The 17074-nt window shown below is 41.0% G+C and overlaps 2 protein-coding genes across 2 annotated transcripts in view; one reads left to right on the plus strand and one right to left on the minus strand.

The window, feature by feature from the left end:
- Positions 1 to 17074, minus strand: part of PDE4D (phosphodiesterase 4D) — a 1616992-nt gene that overhangs the window by 1585018 nt on the left and 14900 nt on the right. The window lies entirely within an intron of this gene.
- On the plus strand, positions 6603 to 7078 carry LOC133774221 (large ribosomal subunit protein eL30). The gene has a single exon (XM_062211876.1). The coding sequence runs from the start codon at positions 6665 to 6667 to the stop codon at positions 7010 to 7012; it is 348 nt and encodes a 115-aa protein (XP_062067860.1). The 5' UTR covers positions 6603 to 6664; the 3' UTR covers positions 7013 to 7078.

Genomic DNA, 17074 nt, shown 5'->3' on the forward strand with positions numbered 1-17074 from the left:
ATCTTGCTTATCTACCTGTAAATAAAGCACAAAATGTGAACCCATCTCAAATTGTTGCTTGGTCCTTTGGACATATTCAGTAAACAATGGTGGGGCACAAGCTTTGGAACCAGACAACTATGGTTCAAACCCAGTTCTAGAGCCAATTAACGACCTGATTTTGGCAAGCTATTCGGCCCATCTTTACGCCTGAGTTTCTTCATCTATAAACGTTCGATGAATTACCTACCCCTCAGACTCACGTGAGAACAAATGAGATAATATATAAAGTACTTAGCATCATACCCTACACAAAGTATTTAATACATAAAGACTATTATTATTATTTCACATTCAGCACTAGCTAATAAGAAATGCTAGGTAGCCAACTTGTGGTTTGACTACAAGTTGATGGTAGGTGCTTTCCTAGATATTTTTTATTGAAGATTTATTGATTCATTTGAAAGACAGAGAGGAGAGAGGAGGGAGGGAGGGAGGGAGGGAGGGAGGGAGGGAGACAGAGAAAGAGAATCTTCCATCCACTGGTTTACAATCCAAATGGCTACAATGGATGGGTCTGGGCCAGGTCAAAGCCAGGAGCCTAGAACTCCATCTGGGCCTCCCAAGTGTATGGCCTGGACCCAAGCATTTGGGTCAACTTCTGCTGCCTTCCCAGGCACATTAGCAGGGAGCTGGATCAGGAGTAGCCAGGACTCAAACCAGTGCTCACATGGGGTGCTAGCATTGCAGGTGGCTGCTTAACCCACTGCACCACAGTGCCAGCCCCTTCTGCTAACTTTAGATTCCAAATTTCTCTCTGACTTTTGCCCAATAACCCACTGATAGCCTTTTCCATTGTAAGTTGTATTACAGACCTTAAGTATTATTAATATTCTTGGACTTTTCCTTGTGCTATTTTACATTTATATTAATACCCTTTCTTTGAACAGAAAGTCATAGAGAATATATAAATTAAGACTTTCCTTCAGATCCTTAATATCCATTATGGAAATTCAATTCCCACTGCTTCTGTGGTGAAAGTCTTAGATTTCTCTTCAGAATCCAAATAGATAAATTAATAAAACCTTTATTTCCAGATCAAGCCTGTTGTAGATATTTTATGTTCAAAAGTCGTGGAACATAAAATCCATTTCCACTTTCTCTTATTGGAATGATTTCTCCAAATGTAGAGGGCATGAGGACAAAAGCCATAAACCAGTGCCCCTGAGAAGCAGTATCTTCTGTGACTGTCAGCAGGCATTGGTGAGACAGTGGGGATGACCTGAGAATGGAGTGAAGTGGCCCTCAGTGAGTGCTGGAATATTCCACACTTTACATCAGATATTGTGTTCCCTGTCATCCTAGAAATGTAAAAAAATCTAAGGATCTTTAGATATCATTCATTGGTTCTGATATATCAGACTTTATACTGGAAAGAAATCCTTGTAATGTACTCATTGGGAAAGCTTTAATCCCAAAGCTATAACCATATTCTGCACCAGAGAACAGTTCAAAGAAACAAAGGAAAGGGAGTGCAATTAGAGGACACATTTGAAACAGAGGCAGGGAGAAGTACTTGGAAAGGCCTTGGCTGACAACCTTGTATAAAATAGCACCTCCTCCACACTCACCATCCAAAGCCTTTCTCTGCTTTCTTCTTCCTCATATAATTACCACCTGATAATAAATAACAGATATTTATAGCTACTTCAGTTATAATGTACTCACCCCCTCACAGGATGTAGAATTTTGTTTATTGACTGTACTGCCAGTGCCTACGACAGAGCCTGGCATGTAGGAGCTTCAGGAAATTTGTTCACTGGGAGAGGCTGAGCAAGGTGTGGCTAAGCAGATAGGTTGGCCCTCTTCCCACAGAGAATCCAGTATCAACAGCTATTCCCACACCACATCATCTACACAAGAGCTACAGAAACCAGATGAGGGGCCACAGTCCCTGGTTTTAGGACAGCAATAAGAAAAGACACATTGAGGGGAATGGCACCACGGCATAGTGGGTTAAAACCCCAGCCTTTAATGCCAGCATCCTATGTGGATGCCAGTTTGAGTCCCACCTGCTCCACTTCTAGTCCAGCTCCTTGCTAATGTGCCTGGGAAAGTAGCGGGAAACGGCCCAAGTCCTTGGGCCCCTGTACTCACGTGGGATACCCTGAAGGAGCTCCTGGCTCCTGGCTTTGGATCGGTTCAGCTCTAGCCATTGTGGCCATTTGGAATGTGAACCAGTGGATGGGGGAACCTCTCTCTCTCTCTCTCCCTCCCCGCCCCCTCTCTAACCCTTTTAAATAAATTTTAAAAACTTTTTTTTAAAAAAAGAAAACATACATTGAAGAAACCAGCAAGGAAAGAGTTGCCTGACAACCCTCTGCCAGCTTCGCATCGCTTAGTAGTATAGAGAGATGTCTCACCTCCAACCTAGGAGAGGGAGAGTAAACTGAGCCCAGATCTTAAGACTTGAAATCCTGTTCCAGGCCCACCATGATTTACAAAAATTAAACAAACAAACAAAAGACAGTGCAAATAACTTCCTCATGGCCCCTGTCCCCAGGCCTGCACCTGCACATTAAGTGTTTGGACTCTCCTTAACTAGAGGGCCTCCACCACCCATCCCAAACTCTAGCAGAGAGGACAGGACTCCACCCACTAGGGAGTAAGGCCGGAAAGGGAAATTATGTCCTTGCTTTGGAACTCAGAGCCAGATTACTACTGTGAAACCTACTGCCTGATAAAACCCAAAGACCTCTATCACCATGCCAATGCTTGCAGAACCTCTAGAGTTGTCCCAGCACTGGAGATATGTGCCCCAGTGAGATAGACTGGTTGGCTATATATCACTGCTAGCCTCATATAGACCTGTGGTGTACTCACCAAGATGGCACAGAGCATGGTGACTCTGATACCTGGTTCTGACGTAGCATAAAGCCAGCAGCCTTGAGGACCATGAAGTTGTCTAAGTTGTCTTTATAATCAATCCCACAACATTGGCAGGCATCAAGGAACTATAAGGATGTTTTGGGACTCAGTACCAGGATGATAAGGGTTGATCCTAAGAGAAGCCATCCCTAGGCTAGCGCCTGCGGACAGAGCTTCTAGGCATGCCCCAGCATCAGGCAGAGACGTGCACCCTATTGGGACAGAATCACCTTGGCATGTATCAATCCCAGTCTCATATGGGCCTGGCATGTGCCCCTGAGATTGTATAGGCCCTGGTGACTCTGACACTCAGGTGTGATTTAGCTTAGTGTTATCTGACCAATAGGCAGCCTTTATCATCATTTCCCTATCCTTGGGAAGACAATAAGGAACCATATGTCTTGGGACTCAGTATAGAGCTTAAATAACTCAACAGTGAGGAGTTTTCAAGATGGTGGACTGGGGAGGGAGCTTACTGGTCTAGTCTGGGGAAGATAGTTTAAAGAAAGTGGAGAGAGAGCAGTCTCAGGGAAGAGTTAGAGAGAAAACAGCAGAGGAAACTCCTGGCAAATTAGAGGGACACTGTGGACCTACACGAGTGTGCGGACGTGCACAACTCAGGACTCCAGCAGCCAAGAGCCTCAGCACAAGCTTTGAAGTAAGGTGAGACAAGCCTGCAGCAGAAGAAATGGTAATGGATCTAAAGAGAGACATAGACTCCCATACAATAATAATGGGGGACTTTAATACTCCACTTTCAGCAATGGACAGACCAACCAGACAGAAAATCAGCAAGGAAACAACAAAGTTAATCGACATTAAATGGACCTAACAGATATCTACAGAGCTTTTCATCCTGCAGATGCAAAATACACATTCTTCTCACCAATGCGTGGAACATTCTCTGGGATAGACCACAGGCAAGGCCATAAAGCAAGTCTCAGCAAGTTAAAAAAAAAAATCAGTTGGTGCTTACATCAAGAATTGGAGAGGCACCAAATAAATGAGCTATCAATGCATCTGACAGACCTAGAAAAACAACAGCAAACTAAACCCAAAACTAGTAGGAGAAAAGAAATAATTAAAATTAGAGAAGAAATAAACAAAAGTGGAACCAAAAAATACAAAAGATCAGCAAAACGAAAAACAGGTTTTTTGAAGAAATAAGCAAAATTAACACACCATTGGCCCAACTAACCAAAAAAAGAGGAAGAAGACCCAAATTAATGAAATTAGGTGAAAAAGGAAATGTAACAACAGACACCACAGAAATAAAAAGAACCATCAGAAATGACTAAAAAGAACTGTATGCCAAAAAAATCAGGAAACCTAGAAGAAATGGATAGATTCCTGGACACACACAAACTACATAAATTAAGCCATGAAGACACAGAAAACCTAAACAGACCCTAAACCAAGATGGAAATTGAATCAGTAATAAAGACCCACCCAGCAAGAGCCCAGGACTGGATGGCTTCACTGCTAAATTCTAACAGATATTTAAAGAATTAATTCCAATTACTCTCTAGCTACTCAAAAAAATTGAAAGGGAGGAAATCCTCCCAAATTCCTTCTATGAAGCATCAACTTAATTCCTAAACCTGAAAAACATACAACAGAGAAAGACAACTACAGACCAATTTCCCTGATGAACATAGACACAAAAACCCTCAACAAAATACTAGGCAAACAACTCAAACAACGCATCAGAAAGATCACTCACCCAAACCAAATGGGATTTATCCCTGGTATACAGGGATGGTTCAGTGTTCACAAAACAATCAATGTGATATACCACATTAACAAACTGCAGAAGAAAAACCATATGATTATCTCAATAGATGCAGAGAAAGCATTTAATAAAATACAACACCCTTTCATGATGAAAACTTTAAGCAAATTGGGTATAGAAGGAACATTCCTCAACACAATCAAGGCAATTTATGAAAAATCCATGGCCAGCATCCAAGTGAATGAGGAAAAGTCAGAAGCAGTCCTACCGAGATCTGGAACCAGACAAGGATGCCCACTGTCATCACTGCTATTCAATACAGTCCTGGAATTTTTAGCCAGAGCCATTAGGCAACAAAAAGACATCAAATGGATACAAAATGTGAAGGAGGAAGTCAAACTATCTGTATTTAAAGAATACATGATTCTACATGTAGGGGATCCAAAAGACTTCAATAAGAGACTATTGGAACTCATAAAGAGTTTGGTAAAGTGGCAGGATATTTAAATCAAAATAACCTTTGTATACACAGACAATGCGCGGCTGAGAAAGAACTTCTAAAATCAATCCTATTTATAATAGCTACCAAAAAAAGCAAGTATCTTGGAATAAATTTAGCCAAGGATGTCAAAGATCTCTATGATGACCATTACAAAACATTAAAGAAAGTAATAGTGAAAGACACAAAAAATGGAAAAATTTTCCATGCTAATGGATTGGAAGAATCAGTATCATCAAAATGTCCATATTACTGAAAGAAATTTAGAGATTCAATGTGATATCAGTCAAAATACCAAGGACATTCTTCTCAGATATAGAACAAATGATGCTGAATTTCATATGGAAACACTGGAGATCCAGAATAGCTAAAGCAATCTTATACAAAAAAACAAAGCTGGAGGCATCACAATACCAGGTTTCAGAACATATTAGAGGGCAGTTATAATCAAAACAGCCTGTACGGGTGTAAAAACAAATGGATAGACCAATGGAACAGAATGGAAATGCCAGAAATCAACCCACACATCTACAGCCAACTTATCTTTGACAAAGGAGCTAGAAGCAATCCCTGGAGCAAGGACAGTCTCAACAAATGGTGCTGGAAAAACTGGATCTTCACATGCAGAAGTATGAAGCAAGACCCTCTACCTTATACCCTACACAAAAATCATCTCATAATGGATTAAAGACCTTAATCTATGACCCAACACCATCAAATTATTAGAGAACATTGGGGAAACCCTGAAAGACATTGGCATAGGCAAAGAGTTCTTGGAAAAGACCCCAGAGGCACAGGCAACCAAAACCAAAATTGACAAATGGGATTACATCCAATTGAGAAGCTTCTACACTGGAAAAGAAACACTCAGCAAAGTAAAGAGGCAACTGACAGAATGGGAGAAATTATTTGCAAACTATGATACTGATAAGGGATTCATAACCAGAATATATAAACAGAGCAAGAAACTCAACAACAACAAAACAAACAACCCAGTTAAGAAATGGGCAAAGAACTTAAACAGGTATTTTTCAGAAAAGGAAATCCAAATGGCCAATAGACTCATGAAAAAATACCCAGGATCACTAGCAAATCAAATGCAAATCAAAACCACAATTTCACCTCACCCCCCGCCCCCGAATGACTTTCATATGGAAATGAACAAACAACAAATGCTGGCAAGGATCTGGGGGCAAAGTACCTTAGTCCACTGTTGGCGGGAATGCAAACTGGTAAAGCCACTATGGAAGATAGTAGGGGATACCTCAGAAATCTGAATATAGACCTACCATATGACCCAGTCAATTCCACTCCTGGGAATTTACCCAAGGGAAATGAAATCAGCATATGAAACAGTTATCAGTACCCCCATGTTTATTGCAGCTCAATTTACGACAGCTAAGATATGGAAGCAACCCAAATGCACATCAACTGAAGACTAATAAAGAAACTATGGCTTTTCTCGCTCCCCGGCCATCTTTGCGGCTGCACTTGGTTGGAGGCTGTCCCGCACCTAAGGCAGGAAGATGGTGGCCGCCAAGAAGACGAAAAAGTCGCTGGAGTCGATCAACTCTAGGCTCCAGCTTGTGATGAAGAGCGGAAAATACGTGCTGGGGTACAAGCAGTCTCTGAAGATGATCAGGCAAGGCAAGGCGAAGCTGGTCATCCTCGCCAACAACTGCCCGGCCCTGAGGAAATCTGAAATAGAGTATTATGCCATGTTGGCCAAAACTGGTGTCCATCACTACAGTGGCAATAATATTGAACTGGGCACAGCTTGTGGAAAATACTACAGAGTATGCACGCTTTCTATCATTGATCCAGGCGATTCTGATATTATTAGAAGCATGCCAGAACAGACTGGTGAAAAGTGAATCATGCAACTTTTTCTTTAATAAATCCTGCCAGAGCTTGTTGGTAAAAAAAAAAAAAGAAAGAAACTATGGGATATGTACACCATGGAATACTACACTGTGGTTAAAAAAATGAAATCCTATCATTTGCAACAAAATGCATGAAACTGGAAAACATTATACTTAGTGAAATAAGCCAGTCCCAAAAGGACAAATACCAAATTATGTTCTCCCTGATCTGTGGAAACAAATAGAGCACATAAAAGATAATCTATAGAAGTGAAATTGACACTTTGAGATATGGTAACTTTTTTTAAAGATTTATTTATTTATTTGAAATTCAGAGTTACAGAGAGAGAAAGAGAGAGAGAAAGAGGTCTTCTATCCACCGGTTCACTCCCCAATTGACCACAAAAACCAGAGCTGTGCCAATCCGGAGCCGGGAGCCAGGAGCTTCTTCCAGGTCTCCCACGCCAGTGCAGGGGCCCAAGAACTTGGGCCATTTTCTACTGCTTTCCCAGGCCATAGTGGAGATCTGGATCAGAAGTGGAGTAGCCAGGATTCAAACTGGCGCCCATATGGGATGCCAGCACTGCAGGCAGTGGCTTTACCCACTACACCATAGCGCTGGCCCCGATATGATGACTTTTAATAGCCCTTTTCTCAATTGTTGAGGAACAGGGTTTTTAATTTTTTCATATCCTTTGTCAAACTTTTTACTTACTATAGAATTAATCATAGGTGTACAAAGTTAATTAAAAATAGATCTTAGTTAAAAATGAGGGAGGAGGAAGAGAGGTAGGAGTATGGGTGGGAGGGCAGGTACAATGGGAAGAATCATTATATTCCTAAAGTTGTATTTATGAAATGCATGAAGTTTGTATTCCTTAAATAAAAGGTTTCTTGGGAAAATTTTTTTTAGCTAAAAAAACAAACACTGCTTGAAACATTGGCATTCCATATCAGAGTGCCAGTGATGAGTCCTAACTTCACTTCCAATTCCAGCTTCCTGCTTATTTGTACCTTGAGAGGCAACAGATGATGGTTCAAGAACTTGAGCCAGTTGGGGCCAGCGCTTTGGCATAGCAGGTAAAGCCACTACCTGCAATGCCAGCATCCCATACAGGTGACAGTTCAAGTCACAGCTTCTCCACTTCTGAACCAGCCCTTTGCTATGGCCTGGTAAAGCAGTGGAAGATGGCCCAAGTTCTTGGGCCCCTGCACCCACATGGGAGACCTGGAGGAGGCCCCCAGCTCCTGGCTTCAGATTGGCCCAATTCTGGACATTGCAGCCATTTGGCAAGTGAACCAATGGATGGAAGGCCTCTCTCTCTCTCTCTCTCTCTCTCTCTCTCTCTCTCTCTCTTTCTCTCTCTCCCTCTCTCTTTCTCTCTCCCCCTCCCCCTCCCCCTCTCCCTCTCCCTCTCCCTCTCCTTCTCCTTCTTTGTAACTCTGCCTTTCAAATAAATAAATATTGAAAAAAAAACTTGAGTGCCTGCTTCCTACAATGCAAGACACCAGTTGAGTCCCAGGCTCCTGGCTCTTACAGGCTCAAGCCCTGGTTCTTTGGGGAGTAAAAAAAAAAAAAAAAGATTCTCTCTCTCTCTCTCTCTCTCTCTCTCTCTCTCTCTCTCTCCCCCCCTAACCCACCCACCCTTTCAAATAAATAAATAAAATTTTAAAACTTAAAAAAAAAAAAACTCAACAGTGAGCAAAGCCCAGCAGAACCTGTCCCTAGAGCAGTATCTGTGATTGGAGTCTGGACCTGCCCTGGTGCTAAGTGGAAGCCCTTGGCCCCAACTACTGATCTGAATCCCCGCTGGCATCTCTAGTAGTGAATTACAGGAGTCTAATGCTTTAAGTCCATCTTAGCAGCAGACGGACCATAGCACTGTGGGCTTTGGTCCTATACTATGTTGCACTGGTCCAGGTGAACTGTGGACTCCAGGTGTGGTCTAGCATTGTGGTATTGGTGGCCACAAGACTGAGAGTCCTGGCCCCGGGAGGAGGCTTGGGGGAATGCACAACCACTTCGTAGATGCCTCCCAATAGGTTCTGAGAGACACACCAGCTGGGGATTTGTAACAAATCGGAGCTCAGAGCATCACTGAGGGAGTGACAGCACACTGGCAGCAGACTTGACGGAAAACATCAACTTCAGACACTACCTAGTGCTGACGTGGCAGAAGTGTCCACAGGCTCAAAGGAAATAAGAAGGCTGCTTAGAATTTTTAGAAGGAAAAGCACTAATGAACCCAGATTTTAAAATTCTAATACTAATAAAAGAAAATGACTGAAGTTTCAATGCACACATGGCATCAAACACTAACAAGCATCAAAGCCTATCAAGGAACATGACCTCAACTAATGAAGAAAATAAGGTGTTGGGAGCCAACCTCCTAGGATCTGACATTGTCAAATGTTCACATGAAAAATTTTAAACAGCTGGTTTAAAGAGATTAGAGGGGCCAGCGCTGTGGTATAGTGGATAAAGCCACTGCCTGCAGTGCCAGCATCCCACATGGGTGCCCGTTTGAGTCTCAACTGCCCCCACTTCCAATCCAGCTCTCTGCAATGGCCTGAGAAAGCAGTAGAAGATGGCCCAAGTCCTTGGGCCCCTGCATCTGCGTGGGAGACCCAGAGGAAGCTCCTGGCTCCTGACTTCGGATTGGCATAGCTCCAGCGGTTGCGGTGAACCAATGTTGGAGTGAACCAATAGATGGAAGTCATCTCTTTCTCTCTCTCTCTCTCTCTCTCTCTCTCTGTAACTCTGCCTTTCAAATAAATAAATAAATAAATAAATATTTTTAAAAAGAGAGAGATTAAAGGACTGCAAGAGAATACAGAGAAATCATGTAGTGCTTTAACAGAGACTTGACAGATGATAGGAGCAATCTGAAACAAGCAAACAGAAATCCTTCAGCTGACAAGTTCACTAAGGGAAATTAAAAACACAATAGCACACATCAATAGCATACAAATCAAAAAGAAGAAAAAAATCAGTGAGCTCAAAGAAAAGCCATTTGAAAAAACACACAAGGAAGAAAAAGTTCAAGATGAATGAAGAAGAAGTATAGGGACTTCAGGACAACTTATAAAGAGCAAATATTCAAATTACTGGATTTGATAATGCCAAGGGGGTAGAAAGCATATTCAAAGAGACAACCTTCAAAAATCTAGAGAATGGGAAACTATCTAGGTATAAGATCAGAAGTCACCACTGAGACTCAGCTGAACCAAGACATACCATAATCAAGCTCACTAAGGTTAAAGATAAAGAGACTATTCTCAAAGCTGAAAAAGGAAAAAAATAACACATAAAAGGGTTCCAATTCATCTGACTGCAGATTTCTCAGGCCAGACTTACAGGTCAAGAGGTAGTAGAAGGCCGGCGCCGCGGCTCAATAGGCTAATCCTCCGCCTTGCGGTGCCGGCACACCGGGTTCTAGTCCCGGTTGGGGTGCCAGATTTTATCCCGGTTGCCCCTCTTCCAGTCCAGCTCTCTGCTATGGCCCGGGAGTTCAGTGGAGGATGGCCCAAGTGCTTGGGTCCTGCACCCCATGGGAGACCAGGAAAAGCACCTGGCTCCTGGCTTCGGATCAGCACGCTGTGCCGGCTACAGCATGCCAGCTGCAGTGGCCACTGGAGGGTGAACCAACAGCAAAGGAAGACCTTTCTCTCTGTCTCTCTCTCTCACTGTCCGCTCTGCCTGTCAGAAAAATTTTTAAAAAGAAAAAAAAAAGAGGTAATGGAATGAGGCTTTCACAGTAATGAAGGGGAAAAAATACAAGCCAAGAACACTGAGCCCAGCAAAGCTTTCCTTTAGATATGAGGGAGAGAAAAGACATCCCAAGACAAAGAAATACTGGGAGAAAGTACCACCACAAGACTTTGCTTACAAGAAATGCTAAAGTTCTTCAAGCTGAATAAAAGAAACCATAATGAGTATGAAGACAGTATCAGAGAGTATAAAACTCACTGGCCAGAATAACAAAAAGACAAATTCAGAATGTTCTAATACAGTAAACATGGTATGTAAACCATTCATATCTTAAGATGCATACCAAAACGCAAAATAATAAAAGTTATAACTACATTAATATGTTACAGGATGGCATGCAATATAAAAAGTATAAAATGTGACAACAAATACTAAAAATATGGGGAGGAGTGAAGATAGTGTAGAATTCTTTACTTGTATTTTGTATCTCTTTTTTTTACATTTCCTACCCTCATAATCAGTATCAAGTTGTTACCATTTAAAAAAGGTTGTTATAACTCATAAATGTTTTTGCAACCACCAAACAAAAGTATCTGAGACTTACCAAAAATAATAAAGAATCAAAGTATATTACTAGAGAAAATCACTTAACCACAAAGGAAGATTGGAAGGGAGAAAGAACAGAAGGAACTATAAGAAAACAGGTATCAAAAAAATTAAAAAGACCTTATCTACCCAGAATTATCTTAAAAATAAATGGATTCAAAGATACAGAGTTACTGAATGGGTAAAGAAAACTAGACACCACTATATGCTGCTTACAAGAAACCCACTGCATCTCTGAGTCCCCACAGACAGACTGAAAACTGGAGGACAAAGACATTCCATGCAAATGCAACTAAACAGAAGTAGAAGTAGCTAGCATCTATCAGATAAAATTGATTTCAAATCAAAATAAGCAAAAAGAGACAAGGAAGGACATTACTTAATGATAAAGGGTTAAATCTAGCAGGAGGAAATTACATTTGTAAATATAATGGAGCACCCAAATACATAAATCAAATATTAACAGGAAAAGTAGACTCCAGTATAATGATATTAGGGGACACTGACACCTCACTGAGAGAAATGAGTAAGTCATCCAGACAGAAAGTCAACAAAGAAATACCAAGTTAAATTGCCCCCTGATCAACTACACTTGGCAAAGATAACACTCCATTCAGTAGCTGTAGGATACACATCCCTCACAAAAGCATATGGAACATTCTCCAGATCAAATGTTATAAAACAGAAACCATATCAAGTAACTTCCCTGATGATAATGTAATAAAATGAGAAATCAAACCAATAACAAGGAAAATTCTGAAAACCATATAAGTATATGGAAATTAAACAATTTACTACTAAAGAACCAATAGATCAAGGGAGAAATTAAGAAGAAAATTTAAAATTTCTGGAAATGAACTGGCAATGGAAATACAACATACCAAAACCTAAGGAATACAACCAAAGAAGTACCATGAGGGAAGTTTATTCAATCACTGTCTGTATCTAAAAACAGAAAGATCTCAAATAAAAAAAAATTTATCACCACACCTCAAAGAACTAGAGTTAGGAACAAAATAAATCCAATATTAGTATAAGGAAATAAATAGCAAAACTAAATGAAACTGAGATTCGCTCCTCCAAGAAAAGAATGAAGAATTCCTTCTTTGAAACATAAGCAGGGGCCAATGCTATGATATAATGGGTTAAGCCACTGCCTGCAGCACTGGCATCCCATTTGAGAAACGGTTCCAATCCTGGCTGCTCCACTTCTGATTCAGCTCCTTACTGGTGTGCGTGGGAAAGCAGTGGAAGATGGCCCAAGTCCTTGGGTCTCTGCACCCACGTGGGAGACCTGGAAGAAGCTTCTGGCCCCTGGCTTTGGACTGGCCCAGCTGCAGCCATTGCGGCCACTAGAGGAACGGACCAGTGGATAGAAGATCTCTCTCTGCCTCTGCCTTTCCCTGTCTGTAACTCCATCTTTCAAGTAAAACAAATAAATCTATAAAAATATTGACAAATACTAAGCTAGACCCATCAAGAAAAAGAGATTCAAATAAATAAATTTGGAGATGAAAAGGAAGACATTACAACTGACATCACAGAAATACAAAGGATTATTTGAGGCTATTATATGCAAATTATACAGGCACAAATTTGGTAATCAGAAGAAATGGACAAATTATTGAGGATATATGCCTTATCAAAATTTAATCAAAGTAGTTGAATAGCTTAATAGACCAAAAACAAATAGTGAGATTCAAACAGTAACACAAAGTCTCCCATCAAAGAAAATCCCAGAACCAGATGGCTTTGCTGCTAAATTCTCCCAAATATTTATAGAAAAATTAATATCAATTCTTCAGAAGTTATTTCAGAAAATAAAAGGGGATGGAATCATTGCAAATTCATTCTAATAACCTAACATTACCTTAATACCAAAACCAGGTAAGGACACAAGAAAAGCAAGTTATAGGCCAATATCCCTGGTGAACAAAGATGAGAAAATCCTCCACAATATACTAGCAAATTTAATCCAATAGTACATTAAAGATTATTAACCATAATCAAGTGAGATTCACCCCAGGGACTCAAAATGGGTCAACATAGGCAAATCAGTAAATGCAATATACCACATCAACAGAATAAAGGATAAAAATCATATGATCATCTCAATAAAAAGGCATTGATAAAATTTGACATCATTTCACGATTAAAAACTCCTGAGAAAATTAGTTATAGAAGGAATGTACCTCAATATAATAAAAATCACATGTAACAAACCACAGCTAACATTATACTGAATGGGGCAAAGCTGAAAGCTTTCTAAGAGCAGGAACAAGACAAGGATACCCAAGTTCACCTCTTTTATTCAACATAGTACTAAAAGCTCAGATCAAGTAGGCAAAAGAAAAAAATAAAGGCATGCAAGTTGGAAAGGAAGAAATCCAAATGTCACTACTTGAATTATATCATCTTTTTTCTTTTTTATTTGAGAGTCAGAGAAGTGAAAGAGAGAGGCAAACAGAGCAGACAGAACTCTTATCTACTAGTTTATTCCCCAAATGCCACCAATGGCCAGGACTTGGCCAGATAGATGCCAACAGCCGGGAATTCAAACCAGGTCTCCCACATGCAGTGGCAGGGACCCAACTACTTGAGCCATTGCCTGTGGCTCCCTAGGGCCTGCACTGGCAGAATGTTGGAACTGAGAATCAGAGCCAGTAATTAAACCCAGGTACTCTGATATAGGACATGGGTGTCTTAACCATGAGGCTAAATGCCTGCCCCCATAACACCCGAAAGATTCTACTGAAAAATCCATTATAACTAACACAAATTAAGTAGTTATAGGATACAAAGTCAACATACAAAAAGTACTAATGTTGTTACACACCAAGACTAAAACATTTGAAAAATAATTTTAAAACCAATTTTATTTCTAATAGCTACAAAAATTATAAAATACCTAGGAATAACAATAACCAAAAAGATGAAAATATAAAAAATGAAAACAATAAAACACTGGTGAAAGAAATTGAAAAAGACACAAAGAAATGGAAAGATATCCCATGTTCATGAGTTAGAAGAGTCAATATCATTAAAATATCTACACTATCCAAAGTGATTTGCAGATTCAATACAATCCTTATCAAAATAACAATGACATTATCCTAGAACTAGAAAAAAATTACTAAAATTTGCATAAAACTATAAAAGGCCCCAAAGCAGGAAGCTTTTTTAAAAAAAACATTTATTTACTTATTTATGTACTTATGTATTTATTTGAAAGCAGAGTTGCAGACCAAGAGGGAGAGAAAGAGATCTTCCATCCAATGGTTCACTCCCCAAATGGCCACAGTGACCAGGGCTGGACCAGGCTGAACCCAGGACCCAGGAGCTTCTCCAGGTGTCCCATGTGGGTGGTGGAGCCCAGACACTTGGGCCACCTTCTGCTGCTTTCCCAGGTGTATCAGCAGAGAGTTGGATTGAAAATAGAAAGCCCACATGGGGTTGCAGGCAGCAGGATGCCTTACACTACTGACTTTAAAAGACATTACAAAGCCACAATAATTAAAAACAGATGGTGGGTCCAGCACTGTGGCTTAGCGGGGTAAGCTGCTCCCTGAGGTGCTGCTACCCAATATGGGCACAGATTGAGTCCCAGCTTTTCCACTTCCAATCCAGCTCCCTGCTGATAGCCTGGGAAAGTGGTGGAAGATGGCCCAAGTCCTTGGGCTCCTGCACCCATGTGGGGGACCCAGAAGAAGCTCCTGGCTTCTGGCTTTGAATCAGCCCAGCTCCAGCCATTATAGCCAGTTGAGGAGTGAACCAGCAAAAGACGGGCCTCTGTCTCTTTCCCTCTGTCTGTAACTCTGCCTCTTAAATAAATAAATCTCTAAAAATATATATATATATATATATAGCTCAGTATTGGCATAAACACAGATCCATAGACCAGTTGAACAAGATAGAGGCCCTGGAAGCTAACCCATACACTATAGCCAAGTGATCTTTAATAACAGTGTTAAGAATTCACACAGGGAAAAGGACAGACTTTTCAATAAATGGTTCTAGAAAAACATTCAGAAGAACGAAACTAGACCACCCTATCTCTCATCATGTACAAAAATCAACCAAAAATGGATTAAAGGGCTAAATGTAAGACCTGAAACTTGGAAACTATTAGAAATCAACATAGGGAAGATGCTGCAGGGCACCAAAATGAGCAAAGATTTTCTTTGGAAACAAAAGCAGAAGTAGACTGATCAGATTTCAACAAGCTAAAGAGCTTCCACACAGCCAAGGCAACAGTCAACAGAGTGAAAAGAGACAACCTACATAAAGGTGAACGTCTGACAAGCAGCTAACAACCAGAATATATAAGGAATTAATCTAGCAAAAATCAGTATTAGTAATAATCCAATTTAAAAATGGGAAGTAGGTTTAAAAAGACATTTCACAAAAGAAAACATACAAATGACTGACAGGTACATTAAAAAATATTCAGCCTCACTAATCATCCCTCCAGTCAGATTGGCTATCATCAAAAAGACAAAAGACAGCAAGTGCTGATGAGGAAGTACAGAAAAAGGAACACGGAGCAGTGCTGGTGGCAACGTAAATTATCATAGCCATTGTGGGGTCTCCCATGTGGGTACAGGAGACCAAGGACTTGGGCCATCTTCCACTGCTTTCCCAGGCCATAGCAGAGAGCTGGATCGGAAGAGGAGCAGCCAGGACTAGAACTGGCATCCATATGGGATGCCAGTGCTTCAGGCCAGGGCATTAACCTGCTGTACCACAGCACCCGCCCCTAAATATATTCATTTTATATGTCACATAAAAATAAATGTGTTTCTTGAAGGAATAGAGACCACTTGCAGAGTCACCCAAGTCAGTCTACACAGGACTGCAAGCTAGGACCTCTATTCAGTGTCCAGAAAGATGTAAGGACAAATGAGCAAGTTTTCCCTTTCACTCTCATCACTCTCCTATAATGCCAGAAGTTCAAAAACAGCAACAGGGGCCAGTGCTGTGGCATAGTAGGCTAAGCCTCTGTCTGCAGCGCCGGCATCCCATATGGGTGATGGTTTGTGAACTAGCTGCTCTTCTTCTGATCCAACAGCCTGCTAGTGGCCTGGGAAAGAGGTGGAGGATGGCCCAGGTGCTTCAGCCCCTGCACCCATATGGGAGACTCGGAATAAGCTCCTAGCTCCTGGTTTCAGATCAGCCCAACTCTGGCCCTTGGGTCATTTGAGGGGTAAACCAGCAGATAGAAGACCGCTCTCTGTCTCTCCCTCTGTCTGTGGCTCAGCCTCCCAAATAAATAAATAAATCTTTTTTAAAAATAGAAAACAGTGGGAAAAGGAAATATAAGTGTAAACATGAAGAAGGTGCTCGATTGTACTCATGACAAAAGAAATATAGATTAAAATTACAATGAGGTTGATTTTTTTTTCTATCGGAGTCCTACGGTGTGTTGGTGGGTTTGTGGGGAGATGCAGTTGCTCCTAGACACTTTGCCAAAAAAGCAGATTTGTATAACACCTACAGCAAAAAAAAAAAAAAAAAAAAAAAAAACCAAAAACACTTTGGTAACCGTTTCCATCTAATAATTCCAATCTTAAGACTCTGTCCCAGAGTTACACCTGCAGTGTCAGCATCCCAAATGGGTGCTGGCTCGAGTTCCAGCTGCTCCACTTCCAAACTAGCTCTCTACTGCGGCCTGGGAGAGCAGTAGAAGAAGGCCCAAGTCCTTGGGCCCCTGCACCCACGTGGGAGACCCAGAAGAAGCTCCCTGTTCCTGGCTTTGG

This window comes from Lepus europaeus, chromosome 15 (assembly GCF_033115175.1).
Source record: "Lepus europaeus isolate LE1 chromosome 15, mLepTim1.pri, whole genome shotgun sequence".
Taxonomy (NCBI): Eukaryota; Metazoa; Chordata; class Mammalia; order Lagomorpha; family Leporidae; genus Lepus; species Lepus europaeus.

Bases quoted from the DNA above. Each gene is read 5' to 3' on its own strand.
- LOC133774221 (XM_062211876.1), top strand. From the start codon at position 6,665: ATGGTGGCCGCCAAGAAGACGAAAAAGTCGCTGGAGTCGATCAACTCT.